This window comes from Haliotis rubra, unplaced genomic scaffold (assembly GCF_003918875.1).
Source record: "Haliotis rubra isolate DU_JTF1 unplaced genomic scaffold, ASM391887v1 Scf207, whole genome shotgun sequence".
Lineage (NCBI taxonomy): Eukaryota > Metazoa > Mollusca > Gastropoda > Lepetellida > Haliotidae > Haliotis > Haliotis rubra.
Window position 1 is genome coordinate 367,449 of NW_025766081.1, and position 18,064 is coordinate 385,512.

General features: G+C 37.2%; 1 protein-coding gene across 1 annotated transcript in view; it reads left to right on the plus strand.

The window, feature by feature from the left end:
• Positions 1-18,064, plus strand: part of LOC124276203 (potassium channel subfamily T member 2-like) — an 80,996-nt gene that overhangs the window by 43,889 nt on the left and 19,043 nt on the right. The window contains 14 exon segments of the mRNA XM_046711861.1: positions 1,734-1,842; positions 2,393-2,467; positions 3,371-3,457; positions 4,339-4,361; positions 4,363-4,440; positions 4,644-4,830; positions 5,969-6,133; positions 6,791-6,927; positions 8,132-8,195; positions 12,689-12,797; positions 12,957-13,065; positions 13,266-13,415; positions 13,876-14,072; positions 14,415-14,552. Coding sequence (XP_046567817.1) covers positions 1,734-1,842; positions 2,393-2,467; positions 3,371-3,457; positions 4,339-4,361; positions 4,363-4,440; positions 4,644-4,830; positions 5,969-6,133; positions 6,791-6,927; positions 8,132-8,195; positions 12,689-12,797; positions 12,957-13,065; positions 13,266-13,415; positions 13,876-14,072; positions 14,415-14,552 — 1,628 coding nt within the window.

Below are 18,064 nucleotides of genomic sequence, written 5' to 3' on the forward strand. Positions count from 1 at the left end.
GTAACATATCCACATATTCAGTTAGGGGTGTCAACTCTGGAGAGACTCAGAAATTAACTCTTGTTTTTTAATCATGTCACTGTGGCACTTGACTTTCCCCCAAAAAATATTCCATAGCTTTTATGTTTCCCTGTGAGAATAACAGTGACTCTTGTGTACAAAGCTTGTCATAAACGTATACAAGCGGATCTGTTGAGAAGGGAAATGACTGAGATTTGAAACTACTAGTGAAGTCAGGGGCGGATACAGCTTTTTGAGAAAGGGGGGTGCACACTTCATTTTCACCCGAGTTTCAATGGTCATTTAACAAACTTTCAGCACAAAAGGGGGGATGCGCACCCCTTACACCCCCCCTCTGGATCCGCCTATGCAAGTTCACCTCTCACTTTGTGCTTGGTGATACTCAAGTACATGAGAGATCGAAACAGGGTCTACATATTTGAAGCATACTAAATATTTAGACATTTAGACATTTTTATGTAGGTGGGTGGGTGGATTTATTGACAGCTCAGTGACTCAATCATTGATATGTTTCAGCAAACAAAACACAAACTGCAAACTGTTTGTGGGAGTTTGGATACCGGTGTCACTTGTATGTTTACCTGTGATCACAAACGAGCCCCTCCTTTGAAAAAACTGTTTCCGTTGTTGAAGTGTGACATCCTTATTATGACAGGGTGAATTGTTTGGCTCTTCATAACTTCATTGGTTACCTGTTGTAGGTTTTCCATTACAAATAAAAGAATGACTTTTTAATATCCCTTTAACACCTGAATCAGATACCTGATGACAGCATGCCATTTTTATTGGGCAAAAAACAGAGTGTCTGCGGGTGGTGGGGTAGTCTAGTGGTTAAAGCATCCGCTCGTCACGCCGAAGACCCGGGTTTGATTCCCCACATGGGTACAATGTGTGAAGCCCATTTCTGATATTGCTGGAATATTGCCAAAAGCGGAGTAAAACCATACTCACTCTCTCACTCAGAGTGGCAGCAGTCAGTGATTGTTTGACATTTAGGTATGGTGCTCTCAGGCTCAGAGTAGTGTAACAGAGATTAATTGTTCTTTTGTCATGAATCTCTCCTTTTCATTTCATTTGTTCCAGGGCATCACAAATCAAGTTCATATGTTATAAGATCTATTTTACTCTTTTTTTCTGATTATATCTCCGTACAGAAGATTTTCTGAATTTTCATGTTTTACAATTCACATGATTGGCCACTTCAGTCCTCTGAGGCAAAATGTCTTCTCCTTCCAGTTTCATCCTAAAAAAAGGAGTTAAATGACTAGTCGAACAACCTAAGATCTCCATATTTCATTATTCATGAGAAAAACCTTAAAAATTATGATGTATTTAGAGAAGGAACTGAAATGTGTTGGGATGACAATTTGTTTATAAATTACCCATTTTCTTTGCTATTATGGTAGTATGGAGTGAGTGAGTGAGTATGGTTTTACGCCACTTTTTAGCAATATTCCAGCAATATCACGGCGTGGGACACCAGAAATGGGCTTCACATATTGCACCCATGTTGGGAATCAAACCCGGATCTTTAGTGTGACGTGTCAACGCTTTAACCACCAGGCTACCCAACCGCCCCTATGGTAGTATGGAAGGTAGGATACTTTATGTATGATTACTTCTGTATTATTTTTAAAAGATATTAATTATTATAAAATGTGGATCAAAGAGATGTTATAGAAGTAGTTTTGAGCTGTTGTTTTCATTGACAGGTATGTTATACTGTGGGTGTCCAGACCCCTGGGGCTATGGGTTGTACAGATATTCCTGGCGGTCATCACTCTCATCAAGGCCATGCTACAGATCTATGTCATGACGAAGGTATAGACAGCAAGCACAGCTCTGGGGATTCTGAAGAGTTGATAATTAAATTCTGATTGACTTTAAAAAATCTGAATAATTGAAGAACCTGCTCTAATTATATATTATTCGTTCCTTCTGAACTAATAAATGCTGCAGTTAAATGTGTCAACAAAGGTCTGGGATTAACTGATGATTTATTTACAAAGGGCAGATGTACGAAACAACTTCATCAGGCTCATTTGTAAAGGTTATATTATATATATATAGATGATTTGGGTATTTGAAAGTAATGCCACTGACAAGTCACCTGTATAAACAAAACTGCGAAAATGTAAATTTATAAGAAATATTTGTTTTACATTACTACACTTTTCACCTTATAAAGCTTTTCATTCAGCACAGAGTCAGTGAATAAGGACACTTATATATCCATACATCAGTTCAAACATCATGTTTTCATATTTATTGTATCTGATAAAGTGTATCGGCTTCTGCTTAGTGGAAGAGCTTATTTGACAAACCCTGTGCAATTATTTGAAAGTATTTACACTTCACGTTCATGTTCCAGGGCCGGCGCCATGAAAACATTCTTCAGCCAGGATTCCTGCTGGAACTGTTCTGTTCAGTTCCTGTTATAGCTACAGTGAGTGGAATACACCAGTGATGATCCAGAAAATTGATGAAATAGCATGTGTAACATATGTTATATTTGGGATAAAATTTACTTTGTAAAATACAAATTCTAGTACTCTTGCATTCTCTTCCCACAGAGGTTAGTCCTGTCATATCTTCCTACGTAACCTCTGTTTTAATCACGCCCCTTTCATGGTGTGAGCGCTCAAGACTTGTGATTGGAGGCAATCAGATTTAGTTGTGCAATCAGCGAACGCTTGTTTCAAAAGTGATCATTCAGCAAGGCCTCGGTAATTTCCGTGCATGCTTCGAGAAAACTAAACTTCTTCCCTGTGCGATGCGCAAACGTTTCTTCTAGACAGAACTCAGTCATGTTATGGAGGATCAGTGGAGTCTCCATCGCTATCGTTGACAACGGACAAGCTAGCCATTAAACGTCTTGTGTGTAACATCAACACAAGTCCCGGCAGATGGGGATATTTGTGGCCCCACATTTGCTTGTGTTAGTCAAGTTGAATCTAAATTCGATGTAACACGTGTTCTGATTGGATAGAAAGAAGGGAGATAATTCGTGTTGCTTAACTTTTGCCGCTAGGGATTTTCACGAGAACCGGAAATATGGCAGTATTAGAACAGAGGTTTGTAAGAAAATGACAAGTAACCTCTGTGGGAAGAGAATGGTACTCTTGGGGGTTGAGACCTATCTGGGATTCCATACCACACTCTCAGAGTTGGGCGCCTAATTGTAGACACACAAAGTTTGTGATCTAGCCCACTCAGCCACTGAGACTTCCACAGTATATGTTGAACTTTGAAATTAAAAGACCATATGTCTCCACTTTGTGTAGTCTTACCTGTTGTGCTGCTACATATATTATTTTTTCATTTATAACATCAATTCCTGCCTCTCCAGGTGGCCTACCCAGTGCTGCTGAAGGATTTGTTCCTGCCAATCTTCCTCAATGTCTGGCTGGCCAAGATGGCCCTGGAGAGACTGTTTGTAAGTACTTCTGTTACATTAAACAGAGGCAGAGTGAGATGTACCCCGATATAGCCTTGGGTTAGTACAGATTTGATCCCGGGATCACCAGGATGTAAATGGACAGAAATACTGGTTTTAAAGAATGAGTGAGTGAGTTTAGTTTTATGCCGCTTTTAGCAATATTCCAGCAATATCACGGCTGGGGACACCAGAAATGGGCTTCACACATTGTACCCATGTGGGGAATCAAACCCGGGGCATCGACGTGACGAGCGAACACTTTAACCACTAGGCTACCCCACTAATGTTAAAAGAAGTTGATCATTATAAGCAGGGTCCTGTTATATTCTCCTCCAAAGACCAATTCTAACCCATATCTTTATGTTCTAGTATTTATAGAAGTTGATCATTATAAGCAGGGTCCTGTTATATTCTCCTCCAAAGACCAATTCTAACCCATATCTTTATGTTCTAGTATTTATAGAAGTTGATCATGATAAGCAGGGGCCTGTTATATTCTCCTCCAAAGACCAATTCTAACCCATATCTTGGTTCTAGTATTTATAGAAGTTGATCATGATAAGCAGGGGCCTGTTATATTCTCCTCCAAAGACCAATTCTAACCCATATCTTGGTTCTAGTATTTATAGAAGTTGATCATGATAAGCAGGATCCTGTTATATTTTCCTCCTGGACTGAGGTATCCTTGGTGTTTACATCACTATGTTGCTGGAGACACTCTTATAGCTGCAATCTTACAGATCATCCTTTCCTGATGATTCAGCATTTTCTGGTTTAGGCTGCATTCATCAATCTTCTTTACAATGACAGTTTCATGCAAATATGTTCTTTTAATTACCATTGTGCTCCATAGTGCCTACAAACCATTTCCATTCCAGAACGACCTTCACCTTACCAAGCAGCTTCCAGACCATATCTGTGACATTATCACAACAGATTCTCCTACTTAATGTCACGCTCTTCTGTCTCATCTTTACTACGTGAGTTACTTCCCTTTTTTCAAGGCTGGGTTTGTTTCTATTGTAACTACGTGAAGTTCACCTTTCCTATCAATTCTATGTTGGTGATCATGATGAATACATGTTGATGATCAATATTATTTATGTCGATGATCATGGTGGTGATTATTCATGTTGATGATCATGAAGAGGTTATAAATTATTATATAATTTTGTGTTGACAGTATCTGTGGAATCCAACACATTCAAAGATCGAGTGCACTTGTGAAACTCAACATGTTTGAGTCTGTGTATTTTGTGATAGTGACGTTCTCAACTGTCGGGTACGGCGACATCTCCCCGGACATATGGGTCGGTCGCCTCTTCATGCTTTTCATGATCTGTGTGGCATTTGCCTTTATACCACGGCAGGTAAGTGTCTGTAGAGTGGTCAGTTATCTTGTAACAGCTTGTTGCAGTGAAGGAGTCAGATGACCTTTATAGTTTTATATATTCAAATAGATTCTTCCTTAAATTGATAAATGGATTATGTGTTGTGATACAATCTGTATTTATTTATTTATTTATTTATTTATTTATTTATTTATTTATTTATTTATTTATTTATTTATTTATTTATTTATTTATTTATTTATTTATTTATTTATTTATTTATTTATTTATTTATTTTTTTATTTATTTATTTATTTATTATTTATTTATTTATTTATTTATACAATCCAATCCATTTGTGCATGAGTGGTATTAATAGCTACATGGAGTTGCACCTCAAGCCATACCAGGATCTGCTGATTGTGGTTTTGAGACGAAGATTTGTCAGGATTTTAATGCATCTCATGGCTTTGGTATTAATTTATGATTTATACTGAGAATGTTAAAGTGATGCGTCTGTAACATGTTGGTTTGGGAGGGGGTAACAGCGGATGAATGAATGTCTGTCAACACTGACAGAATGTGTGTCAAACATGCTACCAGCTCACATCACAACCATCTGGTCGGGGGTCATTTCAAAAGTAAACATGACACTATTGCATGGTATGTTGATGTTGGAGGTTCATGACCCTGGTAGTGGAAGCAAAGGTACTAAAGAATGAAGCTCACCTTCATACAGTTCATTTACTCAGATGTACTGTCAGCAGAGATTCCTAACTCAACGTCTGTCATCATCATCCGTATCCAAATCTATAACAACTGGTTGGACATACTCAGACGAATTAAATCTCTAAAACTGGGTAACAAAAGTAAAGTAACCTATAGGTTTCATGTAAAATGTTTGCCTATTTTGTCTTTCTGACATCTGATCAACACATCTTTTCAAGTCATTTGAGTATCCATTCAGAGACCATATACTGGTGTCAGGGCAATACAAAGCAAATAGTGAATAAACTAGTACAAAATATTACATGTTTTTAGTTGCAGCAAGAAATACAATGTGCTGTCAGAAAATATTTTCATATACTTTTCAATATTCAACAATCGAGTTGTTGAAATTATGACATGTGTGCATCATTTACAACTTTGGAAAGTGTGAGTACCCTGTGTTCCTCAGCTGGAAGAGATCGGCTCCACCTATGTACAGAGGAAACGGTCGGGAGGGGAATATGGCCGACAGAAGGCTGCACGCAACAAACATGTGGTTGTGTGTTCCACTTCACTCACCACAGAGACTGTCATGAACTTCCTCAATGAGTTCTACGCACATCCAAAACTTGAGGTATGTACTTCGTGTAGGCTCCACTGATGAAACCTTTGCTGATGACCCAAAACTTGTTTTAAATGTATTTTGAATTATCTTGTGGGGATGGTTGTCTTTTGATGATTTTGAAAATTGAATAATACTTGAAGGTATCCAATGGCAGAGATGCCAACCCTTACGCTTTGGGCGTAATTATTACGATTTTGACCATTAAATTACACCATTACACTTAATCTGTGAAAATTACGCTTTTCTACCCGTTTTGCGAAAATCAATAAAGTGGATAAAATTTCACTGGGAATATTTTCTTTACACTTGAATAATACAGGAAGGTATCCAATGGCAGTGAACCATAAGTGGGGTATAAGTAGTAGGACTGACTATCATTGTAGATCATAGAGATTGATCGATGTTAAGTGAATATCAAGAAATAATGGAGAGGTAACTTTGAGCAAATATGTCTAAAAAATCTATAAGAAATCTAGATATTTCACAGAATGGTAAGTGGTGGCATATTTAGCCTCGGATTACCAACAAATCACGTCCTGAACATACTTTCATGAATAAAGACCTAGCTTTGATAATCATTAATAATTTTCTCTATCAGTGATAATTTTAGTCAGCCCTATCTGAAATGCTTTTTGACTATTGTTGTACCCAATATTTTTATGTCAGGAACACACTGTGGTGCTGATGAGCTCTGATGAGCTGGACACCAGCATGCAGATGATCCTGAAAGACCCCAAGTGGGCCAACAGGGTCCTATACATTAGAGGGTCTGCCCTAAAGGATATAGACCTGAAGAGGTGTCGGTAGGTGTTCTGTATGACTACAAGGCTTTTGGAAATAGAAGTTCACATTAGGCATGTCATCTGATACTGTGAGAACAGGAATGAGTGAGTGAGTTAGTTGGGTTTTATGCCCCATTATGTCACACATTGTAGCCATGTAGGAAAGTGAATGTGGGTCTATGATGTGACAAGTGAATGCTTAAACAACTAGGCTACCCCAACTCCATTTAGAGAACAGGAGTGAGTGAGTGAGTGAGTTGAGTTTTACGCCGCACTCCGCAATATTCCAGCTATATGGCGGCGGTCTGTAAATAATCGAGTCTGGACCAGACAATCCAGTGATCAACAGCATGAACTTAGAGAACAGGAACAGATGAGAGCTCACCTGCAACATTGTGAAACTGTCCAGCAGTATTACGTTCCCGACTCCAGTCTGTAAGTTTCTCTCTGAGTGTTGGGCCTTCATTTCTAGATTTGTTAGAAATATTAGAATTAGAAATGATAAATTAGAAAATAGAATTACTTTGTAATTATTTTGGTCTAAAAATATGTACCATTAGAAGAATGCACTTGGTCACAGTCCATATCAGTGAGTGAAGATAGTCACATTGAAGATCGGATCTGACCTGCTTTGTAGAATCAATGATTTTGTTGTAGAATTAATTATCTGTTTTATGGAATCAATAATCTTTGTTATAGAATCACCGCCTCCGTGGTGTAGTGGTTAGAGCGTCCACCGGGAGAGCGGAAGGTCGCGGGTTCGATCCCCGACCGCGTCATACCAAAAGACGTTAAAGTATGGTACTTGTTGGTCCCTGCCTGGCGCTCGGCATTAATGGGTACAACAAGGATTGGTCGGCTCGGAGTCAGTATAATGTGTCTGAGTGGGGTATTCCTGCTTCACTGCGGCATGGTATCTCAGTGGGCTAGCACTATAAAACCAGCTTAAGTCTGGGCTAGTACAAGCAGCCGCACATACACACGCATGCATGTCGTCATATGAGCGAAATATTCTAAAGTACGACGTTAAAACCAATTTCACCTCACCTTGTTATAGAATCATGGATATATGTTATAGGATCGATGATTTTTGTTCTAGAATCCATTATCTTTGTTATGGAATTAATAATGTTTGTTATAGAATCATGGATATATGTTATAGGATCGATGATTTTTGTTCTAGAATCCATTATCTTTGTTATGGAATTAATAATGTTTCTTATAGAATCAATGATGCAGAAGCTTGTTTCTTTCTTGCTGCAAAGAACTGTGGATGTCGAGACAAAGCGGTAAGTACCTCTATGGAATGAGTGTTGCTGTTGTATATGGACATGAACGCTATGAGCATAAACATTGTATGGCTTTATGCCAAGCTAATATAAGTGACAGATTGGTGATGGGCAATATAGTCAGATCCCCACATGCTTGTTTTATGTCATCTTTGTATACTGGAGGTGTATTCAATGTGTGTAATTTGGAATAGCACATTGTAAGAAATAAACTGATGTTGATATAATATAATGAATTAATTGTACGTATTCTATTTTTCGTGTATGGACCACTGAAGTTTAGTACAGCTACTAGTACTTAAAGGTACTTACTAGTACCTACATAGAGGTATACTTACTTTTGTATTTTTAATTTTGAGAGTTTAATGTTAATGAGTTGAAGAATTAATTTCTAGAATCTGAACAGGAATGAGAAGTGGTTTTTCTCTTTTGTATTTTACTGATGTCTCTTAAGACTGCTGGGAGTTGATTGGGTCAAACCATCTACAACTGACAACGGACTTGTATGTGTAATATGCACGGCGTGTTCAGTGTATCTTGTGCCTGAATTGTGTGATGTAAATCTGTTTATTTGTTTGTTGTTTAACGCCGCACTCAGCAGTATTCCAGCTATATGGCGGATGTCTGTAAATAATCGAGTCTGGACCAAACAATCCAGTGATCAGCATCATGAGCATCGATCTGTGCAATTGGGATATGATGACATGTGTCAACCAAGTCAGCGAGCCTGACAACCTGTCGCCTCTTACAACAAGCATGGGTTATTGAAGACCAGTTCTAACCCAGGTCTTCATGGTTTAATTCTGTTGACAATCATAATTGACCTCAAGAAACCATATACTTGTGTACTGTCTGGTACAGGCCATTGTACATGTACTACAGTTCATACGTATTGCTTGCTTCAAAGCCATACATATTGCTTGCTTTAATGTGACAACTTTCAGGTCATGATATACTCAGGGGCAAAAGAAACTATACTTCACAGTTGGTTTTATCATATTTTGCATTTTTCTGTTAATAATGTCTGAAGTTGAAAATGCCACTTAAGGAAGTTATTCTACTTTTATGCAATAAAAAAAATAACTGCTTCCAAAGTTTTTATTGCTTGTCAAAAGAGACGTCTCTGTATTATGTTTTGTCTAGATGTGTGAAACAAAACTATTGTATAGTTTGGTTGTTTTGTCATGTGCTGTCACTGTGTTTGTTTCAAAACAGGAAATGATTCGTATTGTAAGTAAAGAGGGTCTGTTAGGGTTCATATTTGTATACACCATTATCACATCTGTTTCACATGTAAAGAAACCCTGAGAGACCCTCAAGAAAACACAAATGTACCCATTAATGATAGCTTCATTTATTGCATTGCTTTTAACAACACAGTGAGGTTTAAAACACATGTAAGTATTCATTCACGATAACCGTATTTCATGATCCAATAACATTTCACTTCTTGAAGGTAGTTAGGAATATCAGTTAGATCAGTATCTTTTATTATTAGTTTGTTTTATATTGTTATTGTTATTCTTAAGCAGTGTAAGCCTACAACTTAAAACAGAAATGGATTTAATGCCTGAGTCCAAATAGAATATTGATAATTTATGAAAAACAACATCTTGTATTTTGTGAGTACGACGTTTTAGAACAGATTCTTGTGACATGCGCGTCAAGCAGGACGTTGGTACAAGAATCGGTACAAAAGGTTGCACCCACAAAGTATAAGAAGTTATTATCCATAAGTTTGTCAGTATTGTACTTCCCAACTTCTAAGATACCACTCAAAGAAGTGATTCCATATGCACACCAAATCCCTACATTTAAATGATTCACATGTCCATTCACATGCATGATTCAGACACCTTAATTGAGTTGAGTGGTTTTCATAATTTTCCATTCTGGATATATTGCAATATGATTTTTTTCTTTGTAAAATATATTTGTATTCTATATTTTTATGTGGTTTGACATACTACAGTAGTGTATCCATGCATTCAGTAAACTAGTTTAATTCCCCTGCAACTTCCTTACTGTCTGGGGCGGTGGGGTAGCCTAGTGGTTAAAGTGTTGGCTCGTCACGCCGAAGACCCAGGTTCTAATCCCCACATGGGTACAATGTGTGAAGCCCATTTCTGGTGTTCCCGGACGTGATGTTGCTGGAATATTGCTAAAAGCGGCGTAAAACCAAACTCAGTCAGTCAGTCAGTCCTTACTCTCTTGTCACTGAGCAATTCTTGTTTAATGTCACTTTGTTAGTTAGTGATATCATGTAAGCCTTTTTGTTAAAACAAGTCTAAAGTGAAAGTCAGTGGGGTAGACTAGTGGTTAAATCATTTGCTGACATCACCCTGAAGATCTGGGTTTGATTCCCACTAGGGTACGATGTGTGAAGCCCATTTCTGCTATCTCCTGCAATGATATTGCTGGAATATTGTTAAATGTGGCATAGAACCTCACTCTCTCAACTGGATGATTCCATTTTGGGAAATCGTCATAACTAAGGGAAGGAACTCTGCACGATGTAAATGTCGCCACTCAAGTCACTGTTTAACCTTGTTCACACATTGAGAACAGGTACAGTCCGTTTGGCTCAATAGCAGACCGATGAATTGCAATCTAACTCGAAAACTTATAAACATAACATACTCTATGAAACGCTGATCATAATCAAAACATCATACCCACTCTGTAAGGTTTTTGCAGATTTTTGTCCTAAAAATAAAAAAGTTGTTTAACAAACTATCATTAAAATATTGACACAGTTCACTGTTTGTTACGAGGGAGGATCCCAGAGAAAGGGACAGCCAGGTGTTCGAGAACGGATGGAGACGGCACAGCACAGGTTAATGAATCAATAACTTTGTCTGTGAACGTGCTTCTCGAACACCTGGCTGTCCCTTTCTCTGCACTCCTCCCTCGTAACAAATAGTGAACTCCCAGAGTGGGTATGATGTTTTGATTATGATCAGTGTTTCATTGAGTATTTTATGTTTATTAGTTTTCGAGTTAGATTGCAATTCATCGGTCCGCTTTTGAGCCAAACGGACTATAGTCTTGTCATCTTCATTGTTAATGCAGCATGAAATCCTGCTTACTCACTCGTAACGGACATGACACGACCTCAGAGGTTGTGATAAACGTTAGTCTCCTGTACTCTATAGTTGGTATTAGTACTTTGGTCATTTTCTTTGCACTGTTTAAACATTTTGAAAATATTGAAATAGGAATAGCTCTTAATGCTTAATTCTACCATGACCGAGATACTAATTTCTTGTAGGTCAATTAAAGGTTTCAAATCACAATGTCGTGAATCTCAATAACAGTCCCTTTAGAAAAGAGCATCATCACAGTAGGATTTTCCGTGTGATTTCAAATTTTCAATTGTTGTTCATGCTATTAAACATTGGTTTGTCTATTGAAGAGTGGGGTGGTCTGGTAGTCTCATGGTTAAAGTGTTCACCTGTTCACGCCGAAGACCCGGGTTCAATTCCCCACATGGGTACAATGTGTAAAGCCCATTCCTACTGTCCCCCAACGTGCTATTGCTGGAATATTGCAAAAAGTGGCATAAAACTAAACTCACTCACTCTAGTCAAGACTCATGTATTTAAGAGGGTTGTAACTTTGTCCACTTACATACGTATTGCTGTAAACCTGGTGAAAATATTAAATCCCTTCTCAAATTGGTCATGGTAGAACAGAGATAAACGTACTACTTTACAATAGAAACACTGTACCACCTGTTGTTTTGTCAAGGATTGATTTAACTTTAGAAACTTCACTTCGCACATTTGTACCAATTAAAACTGTAAAATCTGCAGGTTTTAGGGCTGTACTCTCAGTATGTTATCTTATCCTAATTGTACTTGTAGAACAATAATAATAATAATAATAATAGTGAATAGTAAACTGTCAGGATATCTTGCGGTCAGCTAATTGTTGGCAGACATAACACGTGAGATAACAGACATAACATGAAGCACCTAATTTGTTAATTGCATTTTTTCTCATTATTTTTTAATCTAACTTTTTATTTACAGCAAGCATATAGTTTATTTAATTTACTACCTTTTGAATTTTTCAACAATAACAGCTTTTGTTGAATGTTTGAGTACAGTTGATTTGAAAATAAAGGGCAGTTTAAAGGGAAGGTGATCTAATTGTGATATTACTATTTAATATGTAAAGGAAAAATATGTTCAGTGTTTAGAAACTGATTCATTGCACTCAGTGAGTTGCTTCATCAAGTTACCAGTTCATTTTGCCATTATCAATTACCTTATCTGTATATTTGACTTGCTCTTTCAAATCTTTAAATGAATATAGTGCATATTTTTATTTCATGTCAGTGTAGATTGTGTATTTGATATTGGAAACTTTATCTTAAGTAATAGAAAAACTTATCTTGAACAAATTCGTTTCTTCTTGTTTGTTTTTGTTTTTCAAAATCAGAAGTCTAAAGACCCTTTATGCTTAAATTGACATTTCTTATTTTGCAGGATCAGCATACAATTTTACGTTCATGGGCTGTGAAGGATTTTGCACCAAAGTGTCGACAATATGTGCAGCTATTCCGAGCAGAAAATAAGATGCATGTGAAATTTGCAGGTGGGCCTTGCTTTAGAAAAAATAACAAATGTATATTTCATCAAACTATTCTTTATTCAATCATGTAATATCCAGTCCTGTCTCCAAATTGTTACATAATTTCTAAAGTTATGCAAGTATTTACATGAATCTGAGCCTTGTGTTATTTTCTCTCTTCAGAACATGTGGTCTGTGAGGATGAGTTTAAATATGCTTTACTGGCTAACAACTGTCTGTACCCAGGGTTGTCTACCCTTGTTACCTTGCTGTTGCACACATCAAGGGGGAGGTAAGTTATGATTGCTGACTTACTTTTAATCTAAATTATGCGCCCTTTTCATCTCACTGTTTTGGTCATTACAGACAGCAATTATATTTATTTACAATAATTCAGATACCGGGTCAAGAGTTTGAAAATATGTTTTGGAAAATAATTCTTAGATTGTCACTTTTCTAACCTTGATTTCATCTTACTTTGACTGTGGTCAGAGAGGGAGAATTGGCAACAGAAGCGTGGCAACAGGTGTATGGCAGACACTCTGGCAATGAGGTGTATCACATACAGCTGAATCGGAGTGCATTCTTCAGACAGTATGATGGCAAGAAGTTCACAGAGGCTTCAGCAAGTGCTCATACCAGGTGATGATGTTGACAGTGATGAGAGAGTCAAATCTTTGATCAGCATAATGATTTTGTCTTCGAGTGTCATCTTTTGTTGTGAGGCAAACCTAAGGTGAAGTAGGTCCTAGAAGTTTACACTTTGCTGTTAAACCTAGAGATGTAATTGAGTTAACTCTGGATAGATGAGGCTTTTTATGAATTAAAATATTGATTGGACTTCTAGATATTTGAAGTATAGAAAAGGTCACCATTGTTGAACATATCATTTGGAGAATACCCTGTTGTTTGTTTGTTTGTTTGTTTGTTGTTTAATGCCACACTCAGCAATATTCCAGCTATATGACGATAGTCTGTAAATAATCGAATCTGGACCAGACAATCCAGTGATCAACATCATGAGCATCAATCTATTGGGATACGATGACATGAATACCCTATTGATTCTATGTTAAAACAATGAACGTTTCCTTGGCAACAGGTTTGGAGTGTCCCTGGTGGCTGTTCTGGATGTGACCAAGTCTGAGCCGAGTCTGCAGCTCAACCCTGGCCCTGACTACATCCTGAAGGGATCGGACTACTGTTTTTACATGGGGGTCACACGGGAGGAAAACTCCAAGATTAAATCTGGGGCCATGGAGAATGTGTCCGTCTCTGCCAACAGGAATAAGAATATTGGTGAGGATGTTATACATTACGTTGATTTGTTGACATCTGAAGAAAGAGCATTTGTGAAGATGTTTGATGTTATAATGATTGATTAACATCATAAGGATGAGAACATAGGTGGAGATGATTGATGTTATAATGATTGATTAACCTCACGGTGATGCTATGGTGATGAATTAACATCATTTGTATAAGAACAAAGGTGTTATGTGTAAAAACAAACTGGATATAATATAATTTGTTAATAATGAAACAGATTGTGTACAGGTTATGATAAAACCGTAGCTCCTCTTTGGAAGACAAATGAATGCGTTCCTCTCATAATGATTCCTGTTTGTTGATTGGTTTCAGAGTTGATTGCTAACGAGATCCAGAAATGGCTGCAGTCGGAGGGTGAAGGAGAAGACGTAGACGATGAGGAGAGTGTGTTCAGTACGATCACATCCCATCTCGGCTCCATCTCTCGCCGTCTCATGCAGACTGCAGAAAGTATGTACAGTCTTCCGTCAGTCACCTCTAATGTAGTATCTGTTTTCTGGTGTGTTTAGTAAGAAGCTTTTTGAGCATGTTTAAACCACTCCTGATGATGTCACTCCCATTTTATAAAATAATGTTTCCCTCTCATATTTCTAATATTAAGGAATACGTGAAGTTAAGATACAAATTTGACAACAAAATTCCTTGCAGTTGTGTATTATGTGGATAATGCCATATAGTTCTTGTGTTTATGTCAGGGTTTAAGGTACAAGTAAGTCCAAGTGTACACTATACGTGTCATAGGATATAGTAAGGATAGGGAGGTACAGTGTATCATTGTATCTGTACAATGTAGAACATTGTAAAGGGCTGGGATGATACATGACATGATACGTATCACGATAGTGAGGCCACAATGCAATACGTACATGATACAGCAAGATAAAAATTTAATGTCCTGGGTCCATACCTCTTAGTTTGAACTTTAAAAAAACCTTAGTGATAAACAGCCAATCACTGAAAGGTGCTGTGATGAAGTGATCAGATTTCCTGTTCATAACCACTGTCTGGGTTATGTACCAACAGCAGGATCATGATGTACCATTCTCCTCTAATTTTGAGAAATCGTGTTGTATTGGTGTATCTGTTCAAGCCATCAACAACCAGTTGACTAAACATTTGCTTGTTATGTTCCATAATATTGCTGAAATACAACTATTGACAACTTCCAATCTATAGATATCCCCCATATTTTACAAAGCAACGGCATCAGCTATAGTGAGTGAGTGAATATATATGGTTTTACGCCGCTTTTAGCAATATTCCAGCAATATCATGGTGGGGAACACCAGAAATGGGCTTCACACATTGTACCCATGGCTACCCCAACGCCCTGCATCACTGACTGACTGAGTTTGGTTTTACGCCTCTTTTAGCAATATTCCAGCAACAGTGGGGAACACCAGAAATGGGCTTCACACATTGTGCCCATGTGGGGATTCGAACCCGGGTCTTCGGCGTGACGAGCCAACGCTTTAACCATTAGGCTACCCCACCGTCCCCCCTGCATCAGCTATACATAATATTGGAATGAACCCATGAATATTAATAAATGTTAGTGTTACTGATAGCTAGCTTAGTCACATAAGAAATGACTAGATAAGGAGAGGTTTATGTTTCATGATTATAGAGGACTATAGATATGGTCAAAGAGCTTCTCAAATTTGTTTCATATTTTTAATGTTTTGTTTTAATTAACTATTGTTGTCGTGCATGTCTCCATGTTCAAAGTATGTGCACTGTGTTTATCGCTAACTACATACATAGCAGAGTTCATTGACAGTTTGTGTTGTGTGTGTTATATAACCCAGGAATTCAAGTTACTGTATGTTGGGGATATTATTGTTTTAATGAGTCAATCTTAATTCAGGTGAGGAGATTCATTATATATTTTACTTCTCCCAAGTCATGAACAACTTCGATCAACTGTTAATTATATACGTCAACTGACCTTCCAAGTAGTGGAGGGGAGGGTGTTACAGACATAATTTTCACTTTCTGTTAGTAATGCAAGAGTTGCTTCCCTTGTTATTGTAATGTCCCTTCACTATATCGGGGAACATTATTCATGTTATTCAGAATAACGTAAGGTTTCTGTTATACAAACTGGAATTTAAACTAGTAACCTCAACATCGATATATATCAAAAAGACACAGACTGCATCAACCTGGCAATGTGAAAGTATTTGCAGTTTCGGATAACGTGATCAACCCAGGATTTGATGTTATGACCCTATCACGGAGGTCCCTGAATGCAGTTGATAATTACTAGATTCACTCGGATTTCTGATTGATGTTCTTTTATACAGTATGTGTAAGAGTGCATCCTGACAACTAATGTCAGTATTTGGAACCTGACCGATAGTCCTCCCTATGACCCAAGGTCAAAGTGGGCTCATGTAATGGTGTGTTGTCTGTCACTGACAGAGGTCAGCTTTGTTCTAACAACACAATGGATGCTGAGTACAAAAGTGAAAAATATTTAAAAAACGTTGAAATCAGACTTAAATGACTGATCTAGATGGGTTTTTTTGTCTCAAAAACTTTAATTTTTGGTAAAAACAGGGGCGTAGCTACCATTATAAAAAAAAGCCAGGGCTTACACATGATTTTTGCTAATAAGGTTGGACGAGTCCTGAATACTATCTAAATATAAAAGCTTTGCAACCTATTGGGCTTACACGAAGAAATTGGCTTGCTACGTGCCTGATAAATAGAATCATACTAATATCAAATGAATTTATATTTTAGAATATTTATGAGGGGTCCTAAGCCACAAAACACAAAGTGCTTTCAAATGAAAACAAGTATATGATGTTTCAAGTTTCTTTTAATGGCATAGTTTACTCTTTGAATTCACTTAAGATTACCTCCCAAGCTCTGTTTACAGACTGGCGAGTATTGTAAATTACTGAAATAGATTTATGTAAAGAATGTACTTTTAAAAGAAATTAATTAATGATTAATATTCCAAGAAAGGCTACAGTTTTTGACCATATAGCTTCAGGAGTTTTTCACCAACACAGTTATTTCATGTAGATCAAATACAGTCATATTTACATATGGTTATTCAATACTTTATGTTTGCTTTGTCGTTGACGTTATCTGTCCAGGGGGTGACAAATTTATTGTCAATCAGTAAGTCAATATCAAACAAATGCCAACAACGTGAATCGTAATTTGAGTTTTTTATTTTCGACTCCATTAGGATAGATCTGTAAACATGACAAACCAAATAATTAAAACTCTTGTCTGAAACAAAAAAATTCCACTTACCCTGAACCGTACCCATGTTGACATTTGTGTATACATGGTGAGCTACAGAGCTTTTGGACAGTTTCTTTGTCCAAAATGTGAAAACAGTAGAGGCAGTATGTATCATAATCAAATATAGATTTTGCTTTGATGAAATGAAATACCACATTTTTCAAAATGATCTTTCCGGGTACCAGGTAAGTGTAGCAAAGTAACAGAACTTTGTTTAGCTTGGGTGTTCTTAGTTTTACTGGTAGCGGCAGGACCATACTTATGCCTTATTTAATAGATTTTGTTGGGCAGAATGCCAAGATCAGAGGACAGAAAAATTCTTATTTGCTGAGGCCATTCAGAGAGTAATTGATATGAACATAAAATGTTAAGACACAACATATCATGTATGCATTTGAAATTCTGCTCCGTTTTTATATTTTTAAATTTTTACAGTAATCTCATTTGTAAAACAGCAATAAATGTAGTCTGGCCTTATTTGAGTGACACATTTGTTGCTGGAAATATTCCGGTAATGTATTGACCTTATATCCTGACCACAAGTCCAGTGAGATCATATGTCTATTCCCATTTTGTGAGTACATGTATATATATTCCATCTAATGACATCTATGAGTTTGTTTAACTAATATTGTTAAAACATGACTCAATAAAACTCCATATACAGCCAACATTAAGGCCACGTTTCACCCAGTCAT